The sequence below is a fragment of the Pistacia vera genome, unplaced genomic scaffold, assembly GCF_008641045.1.
Source record: "Pistacia vera cultivar Batoury unplaced genomic scaffold, PisVer_v2 Contig211, whole genome shotgun sequence".
Lineage (NCBI taxonomy): Eukaryota > Viridiplantae > Streptophyta > Magnoliopsida > Sapindales > Anacardiaceae > Pistacia > Pistacia vera.
Genome location: NW_022196015.1, coordinates 1,382,567 through 1,405,492, shown reverse-complemented (window position 1 = coordinate 1,405,492; position 22,926 = coordinate 1,382,567). Strand labels below are relative to the sequence as shown.

The window sequence follows — 22,926 nt, the reverse complement described above, 5'->3', positions numbered from 1 at the left end:
CTCAAAGGTAAGTCTAAATGAGGAGTCTTGAAAAATTTGTTGATACTTAAAATAAGCTGTAAGAGTTTCTTGCATATTCTCCATTTAGTTTTGGCAGGGGTGACGGCTACTTCCAGTTTCCTTTGAAGAGAAACTGAGTACTGAAGTCAGTGAAGTCTTTGCTTTATACTTCTTGCAAGAGCTCTGTCAGCATTGAATCCTCTTTGACTAGACTTTTCAAGAATGATAGAGAAAATATTTTATTCGTTTATTGTGTTAAGAAAATTTTACAACTTGCTACAAATTGACATAAATAGAAGCATCAAAGGAAGCAGATTTCTGCAATTAAATTTGGATGATTTAAGATGCCAAAGTGGTTGATTCACAGCTATCGTGCACACAAGCTAAGACATCTCTGTAGTCCCTGGAAATGGTGAAGGAATCATAAACCTTGCCGTCACTGCTCTTTTTATACTCAAATAGCAAAGAAGAATGGTTAAATGCCGTCATTTTGACAAATCCAAAATCATAATCCCGGTAAAGACTCCAATTGGGGATCAAGCTGCTGAACTTTGATAGGTGACTCCCTCCCCCACCAACGACGACATGGATTGTCCCGTTAACTGTGCCCGAATAATGAGATTTTTCTGAATTCACACATTGATTCTGCAGCACCACAATGGAAATCAAATGATAAGGAAATGTCATTAAGTGTCTGAAGCTAGGTATTCAACACCTGGGAAACCATAGGCCTAAAAAAATAAAACAAGCAGCATCACTTAATCAAGGAACTTCGAAGTTTTAAAATGTAACTTATATTATCACAACCCGAGCACAAAGCTTTGTATTTGGCCAGACCATAATTTTAAAATTATACAATTTGTACCTTTCTAACTCTAAAGAATACATAACTACACAATAAGAGCTCTTGCATGCACAACAAACTACAGAAATTATTAGGGGTTACACTAAATGCAGCCATCAACTTTTTTGCAAGTTTTACAGAGTAATTCATGGAAAAATATTTCATAACATGGTCCCTGATGATATTGCATGGTTTCCAAAGCATATAATCTAAATTCGACCGTTAAAAAATGATTTTTATTTTGCTAGAGTCCATACCTGATAGATAGGGCACGACCTTTCATAATTATGGACATGGCCATAAAATGCAATGTCCACCTTGTACTTCTGCCAGAGCTTCTGCAAACTTTCCCTTCCCATGGGCTCTTCAAATGAACCTTCCTGACCATACCACTCATTAGAGGAATACCCAAGTACACGATGAGCAGCAAAGATTAGCCAAGGCTGATTCCGTCTGTCTGCTGATGCAAGGCAATTCTCGATGAATCTATATTGTTCAGATCCCTCCCTCCAGTCATGCTCAGTATCAGCTATACAGAAGTGAAACATGCCATAATCAGTTGAATACCTGCCCATCAAAGTTGTGGAACATTATAAAGGAGTGCCTAAAATAAAACTAAGTTTTCTTCAGAACGCAAAATAACTCCCACCTCACAAGAAATTGAACTGCTAAATGGGTAGAAAGCTTAGCTTTTGGCTAAGGGCAATGCCATAGGTTGCTTGGGGCAGTAGAAGGAGGCTAATATACAGGAAGCAACATTCTTGACATATATTAGGTTTGTATTCTATTCTCATATTGGGTTTCTTCCTCACTAAATGCTGAATTACTTTATTATATTTCAATAATACTATTCATGCTTAAGTCTCTAATGACCAATAGTTAGTTTTTACATTATATGAGAAAAATGTATGTTAGTTACCAAAACTTCGCTCTGTTCTCAGCAGGAACATAAAACGTGGTCTCTGCTGGCACACCACATTCACCACCTGAATCTGAAGTGTCATAGAAAGATCCTGAATTTGGCCAATCACGTTCATGATTACCACTGCAGAAGAAATCAAACACATTATAGTTTGTCAGTGCTGTCACTCAAAGCTTTGATCTATTTTCAAATGACATGAAGCTGATTCACATGAAAGAAAACAAACCTTCCAACCATGTATGGCACTGTTGATGCAATAGGTTCTACCTGGGCTGTGAACTGATCCCACTGAGAAACATAGCCGTTTGAATATGTAATATCTCCAATATGGAAAACTATGTTGATGTTGTTCAAGTCCCTGATGAGTTGGTCTGTAGTGTTTAGTGAACCTGGCTGATAATTACTATACTCATTTGAACCATCACGCTCAGCCTGAAAAAAGTTGGAAGAAGCACAAATCTTTAAGTAACTCAGTTAACCTGTGTCCTTCTTATAAGAATAAATGACAGCAGTAATAATGTAAGGGAGCGAGAAAAGGGCTTTCTTGAGTTGCTTCTTAGCAGTAAATCCTTAACAGGTCTTCTCAAGCATCCTAAGTAAGACAAATGCTACTTTATTCATTAATTAACAGACGATAGCTGAAAATCATGTTGTCATCCCCAATGTTCAAAATTAAAAAATTACAGAAATTTACTGTTACTGGTCAGTACCTATATATTCTGCCATCAGGTTGATGTAAAAAAGTAGAGTGTTGATAGATTGAGTACACTATTCATGAAAGAATGAAAACCTAAAAGGGGAGTGCTGAGGTTTGACCATTATATAATGATGAACTAGAAATAAAGCTCTATTTAGCCACTAAGTACTACCTCAGGCTCCAACAACCAAGGTATTCTATAGTTGGAACGTGATTTTAAGGCCAAAATCTCACAAAGATAGATACTTGAAATGCAGGAAATTTGAAAAAAGACAAATTCCCTTTAAAAAGTGACCTCACAAAGAAAGAAAAAGATACTGCATTAACAATTTTTCTTTGTTGGGCATGTATACACAAAAAAGTGCCAGTTAACTCACCACTAAACAGAAACCACTTGATAAATTTGTTAATAATAGTATTGTCTTTATTTTGATATATCAACCACAAAACAAGAAATAAAGCAAGTCACTCTGTAGAGGCTTGTCAATACTACCTTCCCCATGTCACCAAACATTATGACACACTGTAAAGAGTCTTGTCCAGGATATGGGTTAGATGTGAATGAATAGTACTTGCTCCAGATATAAGAACCATTTAGTAAGCGATGACCCATCCTGTATGTATACCTGAAAAACCATCATGGCAACAATAAATAAATGCCACTTCAACCTACAATATTTATACATAAAAAGATTATGCATCTTCAAGATGCATACACAGAATTAGGCCACAATTTTTTCAAGAAACTTGTGTGTATGAAACCAGGATCACGCCAGCCAACCGTTCGTGCAGGTGAACCTGCAGAGTAACAAGGTAACCAGATTATGCAACAGGCCAGCGTAATTTAAAAATGCAACACACGTGTGAAAAATTACTATTCATCAATGTGTACAGAGCTAGTCCTAGGAGATTACTGCGAGTCAGTTGCATGAAAGCCTTGACTGTAGGACTATTAAAATTTTTGCCTATGATATTACTTACCACACATGTCATTCTGAAAATATGTCAATGTCCCAGCTGGTGACTGAGTTTGTACATCATTCTTCAAACCCCATTCAACCAATGGAACAGCTTCATTGATGCCATAGCCACTTGTCCAGGTTACAGTCATCTACACAAGATACAAAACAGCATCCATATAAATAGCTATTACATGTCCACTGAGCTGAACCACATATAGGATATACAATTGCCCATAAAGCAAATTTAACAACAGTACAATTTTTGTTCAAACATAGAGTTTTTTATTAGTGACAGATCTAATTTAGCAAAGTCTTACTACGTGATTCAGGAAAATAATTATCTTTAAAAGCACCATTTGGCGTCTTCCAAAAGTAAAAGAAGAGATTATGTGTAAAACAAACTTCTCCCAGAGGACATAGTCAATAAGCAAATTTGGATCTTCATAAACTAAGAATTCTAAACTTAGAGAGATATTATAGGAACCTTGACGTGAGCATGGGACATACTACCAATTTACTTCAGCACTAATAATTAATGAAAGTAAACTTCACAAAACAATGATAGCTCATATCAATAGAAACCTACTTACTTCATCCCACAACTTCCCATTAGCAATGCGTGGATAAAGGGGTGCTTTAGGGTTGGCAAACGATATGAAATTTGAAACTGCCACTAATTTAGGCTGCAAAACCCAAGAACAGAATTAACCCTCTTGAAACTGACAACAAAATTTCCTGAAGATAAAAATGAGGAATGAAATAAAGGATATGAGATGAATCATGGCAATGTATTAACACATGTAAGAAAATCTATGATGAGGAAGAACGGACATAGAGACATGTGAACTCACATTTGACAACCCGCCTGAAAATAATGCAAAGGAAAAATCAGCCCGCTGATTTATAAGCAGAAACTGCAAAGAAGCTTTGCCTGTTTTCGAATAGCTTGCATTTGAATCATTTGCGTACTTGTACTGGAACAAAAGAATCCAAAATCAAATTGACTCTTTCATAATTAACTTTTTATGTGAAACCACAAACTGCAATGTACACACCTTTATTGGAGCTGCGCATATATACGGTGTCTGTTCTTTTGGGTCATTTACTGGTGGGCATGTTGATGAGCTGCATACCAAAGCAAACGTTTTCTAACAACTGAAACATAAATAATTGGAAATTTATATTGTTATCAAAATTTGGTGACAGATATTAATAATAAGAAAATTAGTTGATTGAAATATCTTTCTTGTAAAAAGCCAAGTAAATAAGATGAAGTAAAATGTATGAATCAATCCGTCTCAATTGCAATTAGATAGATTTACAAATATTCAAGAGACACAAATACCAAACATTTAAAAATGAGAGTCAAACTGGGTATGGAACTTGATTGTTTGAAAATGAAATTCGTAATATTTTACCTTGATCATTAACTCTTATCTACTCTCACTCTCAATTCATTCCAGTCGGCTGACGAATCATAAATTAAGAAGGATCATAATTTCCGGGATGCTAGACTATATGCAAGTATTACAAATCCAACAAGTAAAAGATCCATATTAACATATTACTAGTCTTAAGAGACTTAATCCCATTGAGTTTTATTATTTATCTTTTGATGAGTCACACTTTTAGCAGTTCTTAATATAAGGACCTTACTTGAATTTTGCCGGAGAAAAGACTCCAACCCAATCATCTGCTGATGGATTTGGGGACACAAGTTTCACAGTTACCCATTGAGTATCCCCCCCCTGTAATCATACAAATGAGAACACAAAGTCAACTTGAAGGCTGCAATTTTTTAATAAATTTAAAGACTTCAATCAACCACAACTACATCATCCTTATTAGAGTCATCAAGGAAACACATTCGAGGAGTATTTGCCTTCAACATTTATCCAAAAGAGAGAACAAAACAAAAATAAATAAAGAAATGAGCATAATATATAAAATGGTTACCTTTAGACCAAGAACACTCGGGTATGCCTTAACAATAGCAGAGTCATGGAGCGCAAGAACAGCTTTATGAATAGCAATTTTGGAGAGGGGCTGCTCTCCAAATCCATCAACATGAGCCCAGCTGAAGCTTATATTACAACTAACTAAACACAAAAACACCAAAAGAAACATAGAGACCAATCTGAACCTCTCTTCCATCATAGCAAAGCCTCTAATACTCAAACCCCAATATATAACAAGACTGAATGATGATCATTCAGATTCGCAGTATCATTCTTGTTTGACTTTAATAAATTGCCTTACCTTTCAATTTGGTAATACAAAATTAAGGAGCTTTGGGTAACGTGAACAAAACTAAAAGAAAGAAAACAAGTGGAGTTGTATCTTCATTATGATGAAAATAACAACTACCCTTCTGAGTTTGCGTTTGTGTCGAAGCACGTTTCTGGTTGTTGGAACCGAGATTCTGTTTAACTGTTTATCGATTGTTTTGGAATTTCAAAGCATTTATGTGGTTATTTTTATAATATAGTATAAACTTTTATATCAATGTGATGAATCATGAAAACGATAATGTTATTAATATCTCAACAAAGTTTACATCACACATCTTCAAGTTATTAAATGCAATTTACACGTGCCCTAGTAAACTACCCTTTAGATTAATGCCAACTGGCCCATCTAATGGTTTTAGTTCACTTGTTTGAGGCGGTTTGTAGCTTATAAAAACCCTGCATCAAAAGCTTATGTCCTATACTATCAACTAAAACCTATATCTCTCAATTCTCTCGCTTGAATCCATCTTACCTTTATTTTGTTAACTCAACTCCTTCCCATGTATTATTATGCTATTTTATATCATGTTATCAACACGAGCAGCTTTGGTAAACATATTTGAAATGATAAATGAATCTGAAGGTTAAAAATCAATCTTAAACCATTAACCTCAAGTTCTGGATTTAAAATTTGATTTTTATGCTAGAACCTGAAGTTCTATATATTAGATGAAAAATCTATATGATATCAGAACTTGATTTTCTGAGTTTTAATTTTAATATATCGGTTTAGAATTTGAAGTTCTAAATACTAGTGACAAACTTGAAGTTTAATTAATAAAAATTGATTAGAACCTAAAGTTTTGAACTAATATAACTACTGTTGATGCATGATTTTGACATCAACGACCTCGCGTATGCAAAGTGCTAAGAGAGTCTTAGAAATTACACGTGATTAGATGAGTGAGTTGATTAAAGGTCACAACAGTATGCAAAGACTTAAAGATAAAGGAGACAATGTGAATTTTTATAGTGGTTCGGATGCTTAAAGCGATTCCAACATCCACTGTTATCTTTTATATGAGTATTCTTGGTGATTAGCTAAGTTTACAAGAGGTAGTGAACAGTGAACAAAATTACAAGAACTTGGTATTCAGAGAGAATATTAAGCCAGTCTCTTTCCTGTGGGTTGTCTTTGCTATTTGCTTTGTTGAATTCAAAGAGCTCTAATCTCGATTTTGTGAGGGGGAGGCCTCTATTTATAGCCGCTTAGTTCAAGGTAATGATTACAAGTCTGCAAGTGGGTAGGTGCCGTGTGAATCCTTCCTTGCGTTCCATTGATTGATAACTTAGGGAATATCCTTAAATTAAATGGGGCTTGGACAGGTGTGCGAACCAAATTCATTCTAAGACAAAACTTGAGTCGACTGGGTTGGTGACAACTATATTTTCTCTATCTTGGGGCGACGTGACAGATTCTTGGGGGCATAAAGCATTCTTGAACTCTGATTGGTGCTCGCTGATGTAAGCTTACGTTGATGTAAGCTTACGTCATCCTTGATTTTTTAGGCATAACAGAAACTCCCCAATTCTTGAGATTCAAGGAATTGGATCTTGAGAAATTCATGATTATGCCGCGAACTGTCTTGACTTTAGAAATGCTAGCTGGAGTTGAGAGCTGAGAGACAATCACATTGTTGCAGACGATCTAAAGTCGGTTGCTTGATCTGATTTTCGAAATTCTGTCATGACTTACGAATTGAATGCAGGTCGTGAGCTATGACTTGAGAGTAACACAGACGACCTGATGTGATCATTTGCTGAGATCAACTGACCTGAGCTTGATCTTGTCTTGAGTCATCGGGAGATGTTTTGAACTCTAATTGTCATTCACAACTTGAAAACACTTAAAATATTTCATGGTTGAAAATTCTGAACCATCTTGTTTGGTGTTCGTGTTTGATATGTTGCATAAATGTCTCTTTTGAACGACCTCTTCAAATGTTATTTGTTGCACTTGACAACTGGCTTGGTTAATAAAGTAAATCTTTATCTAATAGATGTGTCTCTGTGCGCAATAAGTGTCAGCCATAAGCATTAACACAATAAAGTGTTTGAAAGGAGGAATATGACTTTACTTGACATGGTTAGGTCCATGATGAGTTGTAGTGATTTACCTGCATCATTCCGGGGTTATGCCCTAGAGACTACAACTCACATTTTGAACCGTGTGCCGTCAAAGTCTGTAGACAAGACTCCATTTGAACTATGGAATGGGCGAAAGCCCAATTTGTCTTATTTAAGGATATGGGGTTGCGAAGCTTATGTCAAGAAATTGACTTCGAATAAGCTAGACCCAAAATCCTACAAATGTATATTTGTGGGGTATCCTAAAGAAACCAAATGATACTATTTCTACCATCCAAAAGAGTGCAAAATTTTTATTGCTCGTATTGGTGTCTTCCTAGAAAAAGAATTTTTTCTAAGAAGTACTAGTAGGAGAAAAGTAGAACTCGATGAAGTTTTAGAGCCACAAGATATACTAGACGAAGGACGGGAAGATGTGCCACAAGCAATGGTTAAACATCAGAAGGAGGTTACTCCACAACTTGTGGATCAAAGTGAACCACCTCAAGTAGCATAGGAGTTACATAGATCTGGGAGAGTACGCCATGAGCCTGAGAGATACGGTTATCTCGTGACTCAACATGGTGTCGTACTTGTCTATCAGGACGATGAACCCAGAACCTACGAAGACGCTATATCGGATCCAAATTCCATTAAATGGCTTGAAGCCATGAAATCTGAGATGGACTCCATGTACCAGAACCAAGAATGGTCTCTAGTGGAACCACCTGAATGGGTAAAACCCATAGGGTGTAAATAGGTCTTCAAGAAGAAGATTGACATGGATGGCAAGGTGCACATTTATAAAGCACGACTGGTTGCCAAAGGTTTCAAACAAATTCATGGTATTGACTATGAGGAGACCTTTTCGTCGGTTGCCATGATTAAATCCATCCGGATTATGCTTGTGATTGCTACATATCATAGGGTCCGTTTGGTTTGTTATTTTGGATAGGATTTTGGAAATAATATTGGGTAGTTGAATAGGGTGATTATTACGAGGTAAAATTTAAAAATTAACAAAAAAAGGCCCTAGGTTTGCTAATTTAACTAAACACCCCAATCTATAAAAATTTTGTAAAATAACAAAAACACCCCCAGCCACCCACAGTGCCAAATTCCGGCCACCACCGCTGGAATCTGGTGTTGCGAAGTAGACCAATCGGTCGTGTGTAGATCTGACCTTTTTTGGCTAGATCTGGCCATCGTCGACGACCGCAAAAGGCTGACGGCGAAAGATATGGCCATTGTTGTCTGTCAACGACAACCATTTCTTTAGCTGTCGCTGACGGCCATATCTGGCCTTTTCTGGCCAGATCCATTGTGGATCTGGCCGAAAAAGGCCATATCGATGAATTACCGGCCAGTTCCAGTTGTTTGTACGCCGTTGTGATAGATTTCAACTACCACCGATGGTGGTTGCCGAAATCTGGCAACTATGGGTGGGTGAGGGCGTTTTTGTTAATTTTTAAACTTTTTTCTGGGGATGTTTAATTAAATTAATAAACTTAAGGGAAAGTAATTAAATATAATATAATATTATTTCCTGAATAATTAAACAAACAGATATTTTGAGAATAGGATTGGGAATAGGGTATGAAATAATAAACCAAACAGACTAATGATTATGAGATTTGGCAAATGGATGTCAAAACGGCTTTCCTGAACGGAAACCTTGAAGAGGATGTGTATATGACACAACCCAATGGTTTCGTTCTTGATGGGCAAGCTGAGAAGGTATGTAAGTTGCAGAGATCCATTTATGGACTCAAGCAAGCTTTAAGGAGCTAGAACATTCATTTTGATGAAGCTGTAAAAGAATTCGGTTTTATCAAGAATGAAGATGAGCCTTGTGTTTACAAGAAAGTGAGTGGGAGCGCAGTGGCATTCCTAGTGTTGCATGTCGATGACATACTTCTGATCGGGAATGATATACCAAACTTGCAGTCGGTAAAGACTTGGTTATCCAGTGCTTCTCCATGAAAGACTTAGGAGAAACAGTCTACATCCTCGGAATGAAGACCTACTAAGATAGATCACGTTGGTTGCTTGGCCTAAGTCAGAGTACATACATTGACAAGGTATTGAAGAGATTCAGTATGGAAGAATCCAAGAAGAGATTTCTTCCGATGTCATATGGTGTCTATCTCTCTAAGGATATGTGTTTTAAAATGCACAATGAGAGAGATAGAATGAAGAGGATCCCATATGCATCAACAATTGGATCCATCATGTATGCCATGTTATGTATTCGGATTGATGTCTCATGTACGTTAAGCACTTGTAGTAGATATCAATCGGATCCAAGTGAACGTCACTGGATATCTGTCAAGAACATCCTTAAGTACCTGAAGAGGACTAAGGACATGTTCTTGGTTTATGGAGGGGAAGATGAGCTCACTGTAAGAGGATACAATGATGCTAGTTTCCAAACAGATAAAGATGATTATCGATTGCAATCAGGGTTTGTATTTTGTCTCAATGGGGGTGTAGTCAGCTGGAAGAGCTCTAAGCAAAGCACTGTAGGGAACTCTACAATGGAGGTTAATTATATTGCATTATCTGATGCGGCCAAGGAGGCAGTCTGGATTAAGAAGTTCGTCACCGAACTTGGTATGGTTTCCACGATTATTGATCTGATAGATGTCTATTGTGACAACAATGGAGCAATTGCTCAAGCAAAGGAACCACGATCTCACTAGAAGTCCAGACACATACTCAGAAGTTTTCATCTCATCAGTGACTTAGAAGTTTTCATCTCATTAGAGAAATGGTTGAGAGGAAAGATGAACAGATCAGTAAAGTGCATACTGATGACAATCTCGTCGATCCACTGATGAAGCCTCTGTCACAGCAGAAACATGAAAAACACTTAAGGTCATTTGGTATTAAATACATGAATGATTGGCTATAATGCAAGTGGGAGATTGTTAGAGTAGGTGTCCTAGAGCCAATCAATTATTGTAACATGGACTCTGTGATAAATGTTTATTTATAAATAAAAGACATATTCTTCTATATCGTGTATGTAATGATATATATCCTTAGGATGGTAGAACCGTGATGAGGGTATCAAGTGTTTCAAATCTTGATAGTGAGAACCCTATGATCACATATGGTGGCCATTCTAGAAACGTCTGTAGCCCCAGTATTATTTTGACCAAGGACACAGATAATACGGTAAGGCTATCATAGTGTTGAACGACCCTATCGAAAGGTAGTGACTGATTTCACTTGTCAAGGTTGTTTACCGACAACCTGGTGCAATGCATGGGTGCTTGCTAGAGGCAAGTTCACTGGACAGACCCACGAGAGGATTCCATATGGATGGTAACCCCAATGTTTATGGAATAAATCCTTTAACGGATGGTGGTGCACGTGATCCTTAGACTAGAGATCACCGGAGTGCCTTGTGCATCGATTGGTGTAGTTTGACACTAGCCCAACGTAGTTTTATTCAGAGCTATCAATACGATAGTGATTGGCTACATTGAGAAGTGTATTGAGACTATGGTGGATTGAAAAATGATTCATCACTCTTGGGTACGGGAGAAGTTATCTCACTGGGTAATTCAGTAAATGGCAATAACACTAAATCTGTGGCCACAGTGGGATTGAGTTGGTGCTCAATCCAATTTAATATTCCTGTCATTGGTCCAATAACCGAATACAAACATGTGAGGATATCTGAGGTTGACACTATTTCTGTACCTCACTCTCGATGAGATAATAGTTGATAAAATGATTTGATTGCACGATAACCAAACTATTGACAGGCTGCGGTTTCGCTAAATCCGAATCTATCGGGTGGCCATGATGCCTTGCTAGGGGCCAATCTTGGTTTGTGTGTAGTGAAACGATTAATTGATGTTAATCGCGATACTACTCACTGCCGATATGATAAGGAGCCTACATGTCACACACTTAGAAGATAATTTAAGAATCAATTTGTGAGAAGGGTATTTTTGTCTTTTAGGATGAAATGGTATTTTGGTAATTTCACAGTGCAATTAAATTTGCTAAGGTTGTTACCTGCATTTAATTTTAATATTAAAATTAAATTAATGAGATTACATTTAAATATAACTCTGTATAAATTTTAATGAATTATTATTATTAATTAAATATTAATATATTATAATATATTAATTTATTTTAATTATAATAATAATTAATTAATTAAAATACCATAAAGGGTGTGTTTGGTTGCAAGGGTAAACTAGGGTTAGAGCCCATGGTTATTCCTCAGTGGAATAGGGTTTTAATTGTTGCACTATATAAGTGCATCTTAAAATTAAAACATATGAGAATTATTCATTGAATTAAAACCATAGTCACCCTATTTCTCTCTCTCTCTCAAGAAGAAAACTTTTCTTGTTCTTCTTTCTTGATTCTTGAAGCCCTTGATTGTTCTAGCAAAATAATCAAGGTTTCTGCGGATTATCTTCATGTGGACTTTCATGAGTGCGATCCTACTTTGGATCGATTGGCGAAAAATCACGTGAACAGTAATGGTGAACAGTATCGTGAACAGTGTTCTTATCTGAAATCAGAGATATTCGAAGGAGCCTCCAAACGTACGTAGGTATTCTAATCCTTGAATGGATTTACTTTATATAAATTTTTGTTTATAAACATGTAAATGGTATAATCTATACTCGGATTTTGGCAAAGAAAGGTAATTGATTTACCGATTGAATTTTTGTTTTCCACTATGTATGGTAGATCAATTACTTACACGTAAATCATCTAGTACCTGGAAAACAGTAAAATAACAGAGTGAGCACTAATTGCTCAGTAAGTAACCCAAACTACACTATTGTTTTTCCTCTGTTACTCATATTCTGACTTTCTTTTTCTCACTTTGATTTTTTTTGATATGCTGCATTCTATTCTGATATTCTGCATTCTTTTATGCTATTTTGCATTCTTTTCTGATATTCTGATTTGCTACTTATCAACGTGCAAAAACAATGAATAAAACTGTACATTGTTGAGCACATAAGTAATGTTAAATCATGCAAGTAGCATATCACATATGTAGAATAATAAACTTTCCTGAGAAAAGAACTTTCTTTTCTTTTCTGTTTTCCGTCTCTTATGTTGTATCTCTTTCTTTTCTTTTCTGTTTTTTGTCTCTTATGCCATATCTCTTTCTTTTCTTTTCTGTTTCTCTTTCTTATTCTGTTCTGATTTGCCGATTGGACTAGGTTGAGGCATGGATTTGGAACACTGGCTGTGTGAGTGTATACTAGGTACAGTCCTCATCTACATGCACTGCCGACGGACTGTACTAACTCTGTTTTGCTGATCTAAGGCTGCTCACTGATGGCAGCGTGCATATAGGTATTTTCTGTTGGGTACAGTCCTTATCCACATACACTACTAACGGACTGCACAAATGTTGTATCTCTCTACTGAGGCTGCTCACTAATGGCGGCGTGCATGTGGGCGTCTCTGTCACTCACAGATTCCCCATCGCAATAACCTTATAACATTACATGTTGTAGAAAGAGAATAGAAAGAGATACTATACACATTACCAAACAAATTTCCAAGCTATGGAAATTCTACACTTGCATTCTTTAGTAAATGAGAAAATATACGTACTTGCATGTTAGCTTAAAAGAAAACTACAAGCCATTTTCTTTTCTTTCTTTTTCTCATTCTTTGCTAACATATTCTTTGCTATTCTATTTACCAAGTCAAGGTTATATAAATCATATGCATAATATATGCATGATCAAGCCCATTCTTTGTTGTTCTTTCCAAGTTCACATACACAACCTTGAAAATTAATTATGGCATAATGGTATGTCATAACATATTCTACCATTTTCTACTATCACAAATGCCATATCAAAGTAACAGTTTAACATGCAATTCTTCTCTAACACTTGTTAGAGTTAGAGCCAATCAATTATTGTAGAATTGACTCTTTGTAATAATGTTCATTGATCAATAAAAGACATTTTATTCTATATCGCGTAAATCATCATTATATGTATTGATATATGTCCTTAGAATGGTAGAACCGTGATGAGCATATCAAGTGTTTCAAATCTTGATAATGAGAACCCTATAAGCACATATGGTGGCCATTCTAGAAACGTCCGTAGCCCTATTATTATTCTGAAGTAAGGGCACAGATAATACGATAAGGCTATTATAGTGTTGAACGACCTTGTTGAAAGGTAGTGACTAATCTCACTTGTCAAGGTTGTTTGGTGACAACCTGGTGCAACGCATGGGTGCTTGCTGTAGGCAAGTTCACTGGACTGACCCACTAGAGGATTCCATATGGATGGTAACCCTAGTGTCTATGGAACAAATCCTCTAACAAATGGTGGTGCATGTGATCCTTAGACTTGAGATCACCGGAGCGCCTTGTGCATCGATTGGTGTAGTTTGACACTAGCCCAACGCAGATCTATTCAGAGCTGTTAATACCGTAGTGATTGGCTGCATCAAGAAGTGTATCAAGACTATGGTGGATAGACAGAGGATTTATCACTCTCGGGTATGGGGGAGTTATCTCACGGCGCAATTCAGTAAATGGCAATGACACTAAAACTGTGGCCATAGTGGGATTGAGTTGTTGCTTTATCCAGTTTATAATTCAGGTCATTGGTCTAGTAACTGAATACATAATATCAAGAGTAACCGAGGTTGACACTATTTCTATGCCTCGGTCTCGTCGAGATGACGAATGATGAAAGGATTGGATTGTACAATAACCATATCGTTGACAGGTAGCTACTTCGCTGAATTCGAATCTATCGGGTAACCATGATGCCTTGCTAGGGGCCAATCTTGGTCTGTGTGTAGTGATACGATTAATTGGTGTTAATCGTGATACTACACACTACTAGTATGATGAGGAGCCTACGGGTCACACACATAGAAGATAATTTAAGAACCTGTTTATAAGAAGGGCGTTTTCATCATTTTAGGCGAAATGGTATTTTGGTAATTTCACAGTGCAATTAAATTTGCTGAGGTCGTAGCCTTTATTCAATTTGTTAATAAAATTATATAAGTGAAATTATGTTTAAATATGTGTTCGCATATATTTAAATGAATTATTGTTATTGTTAAATGTTAATATATGAAATATATATATTAATTGAAATAATAATAATAATAAAAATATCTAAATGGGGCTGTTTGGACATAGGGGTTGTTTGGGTTGGTACCTAAGCTTATTCCATGATGGAATAGGGCAAAGTGTGCACTATATAAGTGCAATACTTTGTGAAATTATATAATTTTTCATTTCAATCAATTTTGAGAGAAACCCCAACCCTTTCCCTCTCTTCCACGCCACTTTACATTTGTTTGAATCAAAGTTTCATCTTGATTTTGTTCTTAATTCTTAAGGCTAAAGAGGATCTAGCAAATCTCTCTTTAGTTCATTGGGATTATCTTCGTATGGCCTACCAATGGTTCGATCCTACCTTTGGATCGATAGCGAAACCCATTCGGTGATAAAGTTGAAGGAGCCTCCAAACGTGGGTATGGTTTCTTAACTTTAAATTGATTTTTCTGCAGATTCTAATATATGTTGTATAAACTATAAATTTATGCCCTGATCTTGGTTCTAAGGAACAATCCATGATGTTTATGTTTTTGTTTTCGCTGCCATAACTTGATCGTTTCCTAATAGTGGTATCAGAGCCATGGGTACCAAATTGTACAGTTCATTGTATGATTTATAACATGTATTTGGTTGATAACATGTTATTTTGTTAAATCTGCAAAATCTGCTTTTGAATGAGTGATTCTATTGATAAATTGGTTTAATAATGTGTTGATGGATGTTATATTGGTTGGTTGGTATCCTGATCGAATGCTTGTGCGTTCAATTTGATTTGGATACGTGTTATTACATGAAAAACTGCAAAAACGCGAACTGTACATTTTTGGGATTTCCAGACTTCGTCGCGGTGAAATAACAACTTCGCCGCGGCGACAAAGTTGCTGTCCCAATTCTGTATTTTTCTCGAAGGGACCAAACTACAGTTTTTAATAATCTATAAAGCCAATAATCATTCTCCACATATAAGAAGGTAATTAAGAATAAACCCACTCAATTCAAAAATTGATTGTTTTTTGAAATGTATGCCATATACTTGTTTGTATATTGCATGGTGCCCAGTACATGAGCCCTATGACATATGGTGAATGTTTTAAATTATTTTTATGTTTTAAATTATTTTTGGGTATGTATGGTTGTAAGTTTTAAAATAGGGTCTGCGTGTCTTGCCTTTCTTCCCCTTCTCGACAGATTCCCATCGAATAACCTTAACATTACATGTTGTAGAAAGAGAATGAAAGAGATACTATACACATTACCAAACAAATTTCCAAGCTATGAAATTCTACACTTGCATTCTTTAGTAAAGAGAAAATATACGTACTTGCATGTTAGCTTAAAAGAAAACACAAGCCATTTTCTTTTCTTTCTTTTCTCATTCTTTGCTAACATTTCTTTGCTATTCTATTTACCATCAAGGTTATATAATCATATGCATAATATATGCATGATCAAGCCCATTCTTTGTTGTTCTTTCCAAGTTCACATACACAACCGGATAAATGTTTATTTATAAATAAAAGACATATTCTTCTATATCGTGTATGTAATGATATATATCCTTAGGATGGTAGAACCGTGATGAGGGTATCAAGTGTTTCAAATCTTGATAGTGAGAACCCTATGATCACATATGGTGGCCATTCTAGAAACGTCTGTAGCCCCAGTATTATTTTGACCAAGGACACAGATAATACGGTAAGGCTATCATAGTGTTGAACGACCCTATCGAAAGGTAGTGACTGATTTCACTTGTCAAGGTTGTTTACCGACAACCTGGTGCAATGCATGGGTGCTTGCTAGAGGCAAGTTCACTGGACAGACCCACGAGAGGATTCCATATGGATGGTAACCCCAATGTTTATGGAATAAATCCTTTAACGGATGGTGGTGCACGTGATCCTTAGACTAGAGATCACCGGAGTGCCTTGTGCATCGATTGGTGTAGTTTGACACTAGCCCAACGTAGTTTTATTCAGAGCTATCAATACGATAGTGATTGGCTACATTGAGAAGTGTATTGAGACTATGGTGGATTGAAAAATGATTCATCACTCTTGGGTACGGGAGAAGTTATCTCACTGGGTAATTCAGTAAATGGCAATAACACTAAATCTGTGGCCACAGTGGGATTGAGTTGGTGCTCAATCCAATTTAATATTCCTGTCATTGGTCCAATAACCGAATACAAACATGTGAGGATATCTGAGGTTGACACTATTTCTGTACCTCACTCTCGATGAGATAATAGTTGATAAAATGATTTGATTGCACGATAACCAAACTATTGACAGGCTGCGGTTTCGCTAAATCCGAATCTATCGGGTGGCCATGATGCCTTGCTAGGGGCCAATCTTGGTTTGTGTGTAGTGAAACGATTAATTGATGTTAATCGCGATACTACTCACTGCCGATATGATAAGGAGCCTACATGTCACACACTTAGAAGATAATTTAAGAATCAATTTGTGAGAAGGGTATTTTTGTCTTTTAGGATGAAATGGTATTTTGGTAATTTCACAGTGCAATTAAATTTGCTAAGGTTGTTACCTGCATTTAATTTTAATATTAAAATTAAATTAATGAGATTACATTTAAATATAACTCTGTATAAATTTTAATGAATTATTATTATTAATTAAATATTAATATATTATAATATATTAATTTATTTTAATTATAATAATAATTAATTAATTAAAATACCATAAAGGGTGTGTTTGGTTGCAAGGGTAAACTAGGGTTAGAGCCCATGGTTATTCCTCAGTGGAATAGGGTTTTAATTGTTGCACTATATAAGTGCATCTTAAAATTAAAACATATGAGAATTATTCATTGAATTAAAACCATAGTCACCCTATTTCTCTCTCTCTCTCAAGAAGAAAACTTTTCTTGTTCTTCTTTCTTGATTCTTGAAGCCCTTGATTGTTCTAGCAAAATAATCAAGGATTCTGCGGATTATCTTCATGTGGACTTTCATGAGTGCGATCCTACTTTGGATCGATTGGCGAAAAATCACGTGAACAGTAATGGTGAACAGTATCGTGAACAGTGTTCTTATCTGAAATCAGAGATATTCGAAGGAGCCTCCAAACGTACGTAGGTATTCTAATCCTTGAATGGATTTACTTTATATAAATTTTTGTTTATAAACATGTAAATGGTATAATCTATACTCGGATTTTGGCAAAGAAAGGTAATTGATTTACCGATTGAATTTTTGTTTTCCACTATGTATGGTAGATCAATTACTTACACGTAAATCATCTAGTACCTGGAAAACAGTAAAATAACAGAGTGAGCACTAATTGCTCAGTAAGTAACCCAAACTACACTATTGTTTTTCCTCTGTTACTCATATTCTGACTTTCTTTTTCTCACTTTGATTTTTTTTGATATGCTGCATTCTATTCTGATATTCTGCATTCTTTTATGCTATTTTGCATTCTTTTCTGATATTCTGATTTGCTACTTATCAACGTGCAAAAACAATGAATAAAACTGTACATTGTTGAGCACATAAGTAATGTTAAATCATGCAAGTAGCATATCACATATGTAGAATAATAAACTTTCCTGAGAAAAGAACTTTCTTTTCTTTTCTGTTTTCCGTCTCTTATGTTGTATCTCTTTCTTTTCTTTTCTGTTTTTTGTCTCTTATGCCATATCTCTTTCTTTTCTTTTCTGTTTCTCTTTCTTATTCTGTTCTGATTTGCCGATTGGACTAGGTTGAGGCATGGATTTGGAACACTGGCTGTGTGAGTGTATACTAGGTACAGTCCTCATCTACATGCACTGCCGACGGACTGTACTAACTCTGTTTTGCTGATCTAAGGCTGCTCACTGATGGCAGCGTGCATATAGGTATTTTCTGTTGGGTACAGTCCTTATCCACATACACTACTAACGGACTGCACAAATGTTGTATCTCTCTACTGAGGCTGCTCACTAATGGCGGCGTGCATGTGGGCGTCTCTGTCACTCACAGATTCCCCATCGCAATAACCTTATAACATTACATGTTGTAGAAAGAGAATAGAAAGAGATACTATACACATTACCAAACAAATTTCCAAGCTATGGAAATTCTACACTTGCATTCTTTAGTAAATGAGAAAATATACGTACTTGCATGTTAGCTTAAAAGAAAACTACAAGCCATTTTCTTTTCTTTCTTTTTCTCATTCTTTGCTAACATATTCTTTGCTATTCTATTTACCAAGTCAAGGTTATATAAATCATATGCATAATATATGCATGATCAAGCCCATTCTTTGTTGTTCTTTCCAAGTTCACATACACAACCTTGAAAATTAATTATGGCATAATGGTATGTCATAACATATTCTACCATTTTCTACTATCACAAATGCCATATCAAAGTAACAGTTTAACATGCAATTCTTCTCTAACACTTGTTAGAGTTAGAGCCAATCAATTATTGTAGAATTGACTCTTTGTAATAATGTTCATTGATCAATAAAAGACATTTTATTCTATATCGCGTAAATCATCATTATATGTATTGATATATGTCCTTAGAATGGTAGAACCGTGATGAGCATATCAAGTGTTTCAAATCTTGATAATGAGAACCCTATAAGCACATATGGTGGCCATTCTAGAAACGTCCGTAGCCCTATTATTATTCTGAAGTAAGGGCACAGATAATACGATAAGGCTATTATAGTGTTGAACGACCTTGTTGAAAGGTAGTGACTAATCTCACTTGTCAAGGTTGTTTGGTGACAACCTGGTGCAACGCATGGGTGCTTGCTGTAGGCAAGTTCACTGGACTGACCCACTAGAGGATTCCATATGGATGGTAACCCTAGTGTCTATGGAACAAATCCTCTAACAAATGGTGGTGCATGTGATCCTTAGACTTGAGATCACCGGAGCGCCTTGTGCATCGATTGGTGTAGTTTGACACTAGCCCAACGCAGATCTATTCAGAGCTGTTAATACCGTAGTGATTGGCTGCATCAAGAAGTGTATCAAGACTATGGTGGATAGACAGAGGATTTATCACTCTCGGGTATGGGGGAGTTATCTCACGGCGCAATTCAGTAAATGGCAATGACACTAAAACTGTGGCCATAGTGGGATTGAGTTGTTGCTTTATCCAGTTTATAATTCAGGTCATTGGTCTAGTAACTGAATACATAATATCAAGAGTAACCGAGGTTGACACTATTTCTATGCCTCGGTCTCGTCGAGATGACGAATGATGAAAGGATTGGATTGTACAATAACCATATCGTTGACAGGTAGCTACTTCGCTGAATTCGAATCTATCGGGTAACCATGATGCCTTGCTAGGGGCCAATCTTGGTCTGTGTGTAGTGATACGATTAATTGGTGTTAATCGTGATACTACACACTACTAGTATGATGAGGAGCCTACGGGTCACACACATAGAAGATAATTTAAGAACCTGTTTATAAGAAGGGCGTTTTCATCATTTTAGGCGAAATGGTATTTTGGTAATTTCACAGTGCAATTAAATTTGCTGAGGTCGTAGCCTTTATTCAATTTGTTAATAAAATTATATAAGTGAAATTATGTTTAAATATGTGTTCGCATATATTTAAATGAATTATTGTTATTGTTAAATGTTAATATATGAAATATATATATTAATTGAAATAATAATAATAATAAAAATATCTAAATGGGGCTGTTTGGACATAGGGGTTGTTTGGGTTGGTACCTAAGCTTATTCCATGATGGAATAGGGCAAAGTGTGCACTATATAAGTGCAATACTTTGTGAAATTATATAATTTTTCATTTCAATCAATTTTGAGAGAAACCCCAACCCTTTCCCTCTCTTCCACGCCACTTTACATTTGTTTGAATCAAAGTTTCATCTTGATTTTGTTCTTAATTCTTAAGGCTAAAGAGGATCTAGCAAATCTCTCTTTAGTTCATTGGGATTATCTTCGTATGGCCTACCAATGGTTCGATCCTACCTTTGGATCGATAGCGAAACCCATTCGGTGATAAAGTTGAAGGAGCCTCCAAACGTGGGTATGGTTTCTTAACTTTAAATTGATTTTTCTGCAGATTCTAATATATGTTGTATAAACTATAAATTTATGCCCTGATCTTGGTTCTAAGGAACAATCCATGATGTTTATGTTTTTGTTTTCGCTGCCATAACTTGATCGTTTCCTAATAGTGGTATCAGAGCCATGGGTACCAAATTGTACAGTTCATTGTATGATTTATAACATGTATTTGGTTGATAACATGTTATTTTGTTAAATCTGCAAAATCTGCTTTTGAATGAGTGATTCTATTGATAAATTGGTTTAATAATGTGTTGATGGATGTTATATTGGTTGGTTGGTATCCTGATCGAATGCTTGTGCGTTCAATTTGATTTGGATACGTGTTATTACATGAAAAACTGCAAAAACGCGAACTGTACATTTTTGGGATTTCCAGACTTCGTCGCGGTGAAATAACAACTTCGCCGCGGCGACAAAGTTGCTGTCCCAATTCTGTATTTTTCTCGAAGGGACCAAACTACAGTTTTTAATAATCTATAAAGCCAATAATCATTCTCCACATATAAGAAGGTAATTAAGAATAAACCCACTCAATTCAAAAATTGATTGTTTTTTGAAATGTATGCCATATACTTGTTTGTATATTGCATGGTGCCCAGTACATGAGCCCTATGACATATGGTGAATGTTTTAAATTATTTTTATGTTTTAAATTATTTTTGGGTATGTATGGTTGTAAGTTTTAAAATAGGGTCTGCGTGTCTTGCCTTTCTTCCCCTTCTCGATCTACATTCTCTTCTCATCTCATTCCCCTCGAATGTAAATCGAGGTTTCTAAATTTATTGATGTAAAATTACTTTAAGATTAATTTTATTGTAAATTTAGTATCATGTTTTTGTAATGTACTTGAGGCGGAGCAAAGGAAGAGGCAATCGTACTTGATGACTCAAGATATTCATTACAGGACCCCTCGGTGACCTACCGATTCCTCTAGGCTAGAGGAAATTTGTTTTAGTTGAGCCATGTACTTGTACGTTTTAATATTTTGTTTGAATGCATGCTAAGGTTGAATGTTCAATAACATGCCAAACAATGTCATTCTAACAACGATAATAATCTGGTGAGACATTAAATAATAAACCCTCAATTAAAGAATATTAAGTCACGTATGCCTTCCATCACTATGGTTTTAATCAAACCACTGTTCGTCGGAACCTTGTTGTGGGAGGTTAAAATTCATTGGAGTTTTCCTTAATGGTAATGGGTTGACTTAAAATGATGGTTTTGCTTGTTTGCCAAAGCAAAGGTTGATAAACGCGTCATAGGCATAATAGAGAATTACACATATTGTGTGTATGCGGTGGCATGTAGTGTCCACTCTACTGATACTGAGAATCACACTTGAGGACAGTGGTTGGGGCCATTAGATTGTGTGATTGGCTTGTTGGCTTCTTCACATTTGAGGTTGACAGTAGGAGCTATCAATTAGTGTGGATTAAGTTTGTTGGCTTACCTAATTAACTCATTTTGGCTTGTTCGCCAAAGAGAAGGTTTGAAATGGGCCAGATGGGATCTTAGTCCACTAGGAAAGCCAACGGGCTTTCCCAAGTTAATAGTGAGGCTATTGACTTGAGGAAAATAGTGGGAGCGTTGTTTAATAAAAAGACCATATTAAATAATAATGAACTTTATAATGACTTTATCTTTTCTGTAATTGTAGATTCATCAAAATGAGCATTATAAACCTGCTACCGATAATCGAGAAAGAAAACAGGTTGGATGGATCCAATTTCTTAGACTGGTATCATAATCTTCGAATTATACTCAAGTCAGAAAAGAAATTGTATATCCTTGAAAATCCATACATGGCTGAGCTTGATCCTGATGCCACTCAGGAAGTAAATGATACTTATCAAAAGTTCCTTGATGATGCTGATGGCGTTCAATGCTTGATGTTAGCATCGATGATACCAGTGCTGCAAAAGCAGCATGGGAATATGGGCGCTACTGCCATTATTCTACACCTCAAG

The 22,926-nt window shown here is 36.0% G+C and overlaps 1 protein-coding gene across 1 annotated transcript in view; it reads right to left on the bottom strand.

The window, feature by feature from the left end:
- Positions 1 to 12: 12 nt before the first annotated feature.
- Positions 13 to 22,926, bottom strand: part of LOC116129397 (probable inactive purple acid phosphatase 27) — a 34,527-nt gene continuing 11,613 nt past the window's right edge. Inside the window, exons 2-13 of the mRNA XM_031415143.1 lie at positions 5,382 to 5,524; positions 5,082 to 5,173; positions 4,481 to 4,550; positions 4,277 to 4,399; positions 4,016 to 4,108; positions 3,445 to 3,574; positions 3,180 to 3,261; positions 2,957 to 3,089; positions 1,993 to 2,198; positions 1,764 to 1,889; positions 1,102 to 1,411; positions 13 to 645 (exon numbers count right to left, since the gene is read on the bottom strand). Coding sequence (XP_031271003.1) covers positions 340 to 645; positions 1,102 to 1,411; positions 1,764 to 1,889; positions 1,993 to 2,198; positions 2,957 to 3,089; positions 3,180 to 3,261; positions 3,445 to 3,574; positions 4,016 to 4,108; positions 4,277 to 4,399; positions 4,481 to 4,550; positions 5,082 to 5,173; positions 5,382 to 5,524 — 1,814 coding nt within the window. The 3' untranslated portion in view covers positions 13 to 339. The remainder of the gene's footprint in view (positions 646 to 1,101; positions 1,412 to 1,763; positions 1,890 to 1,992; positions 2,199 to 2,956; positions 3,090 to 3,179; positions 3,262 to 3,444; positions 3,575 to 4,015; positions 4,109 to 4,276; positions 4,400 to 4,480; positions 4,551 to 5,081; positions 5,174 to 5,381; positions 5,525 to 22,926) is intronic.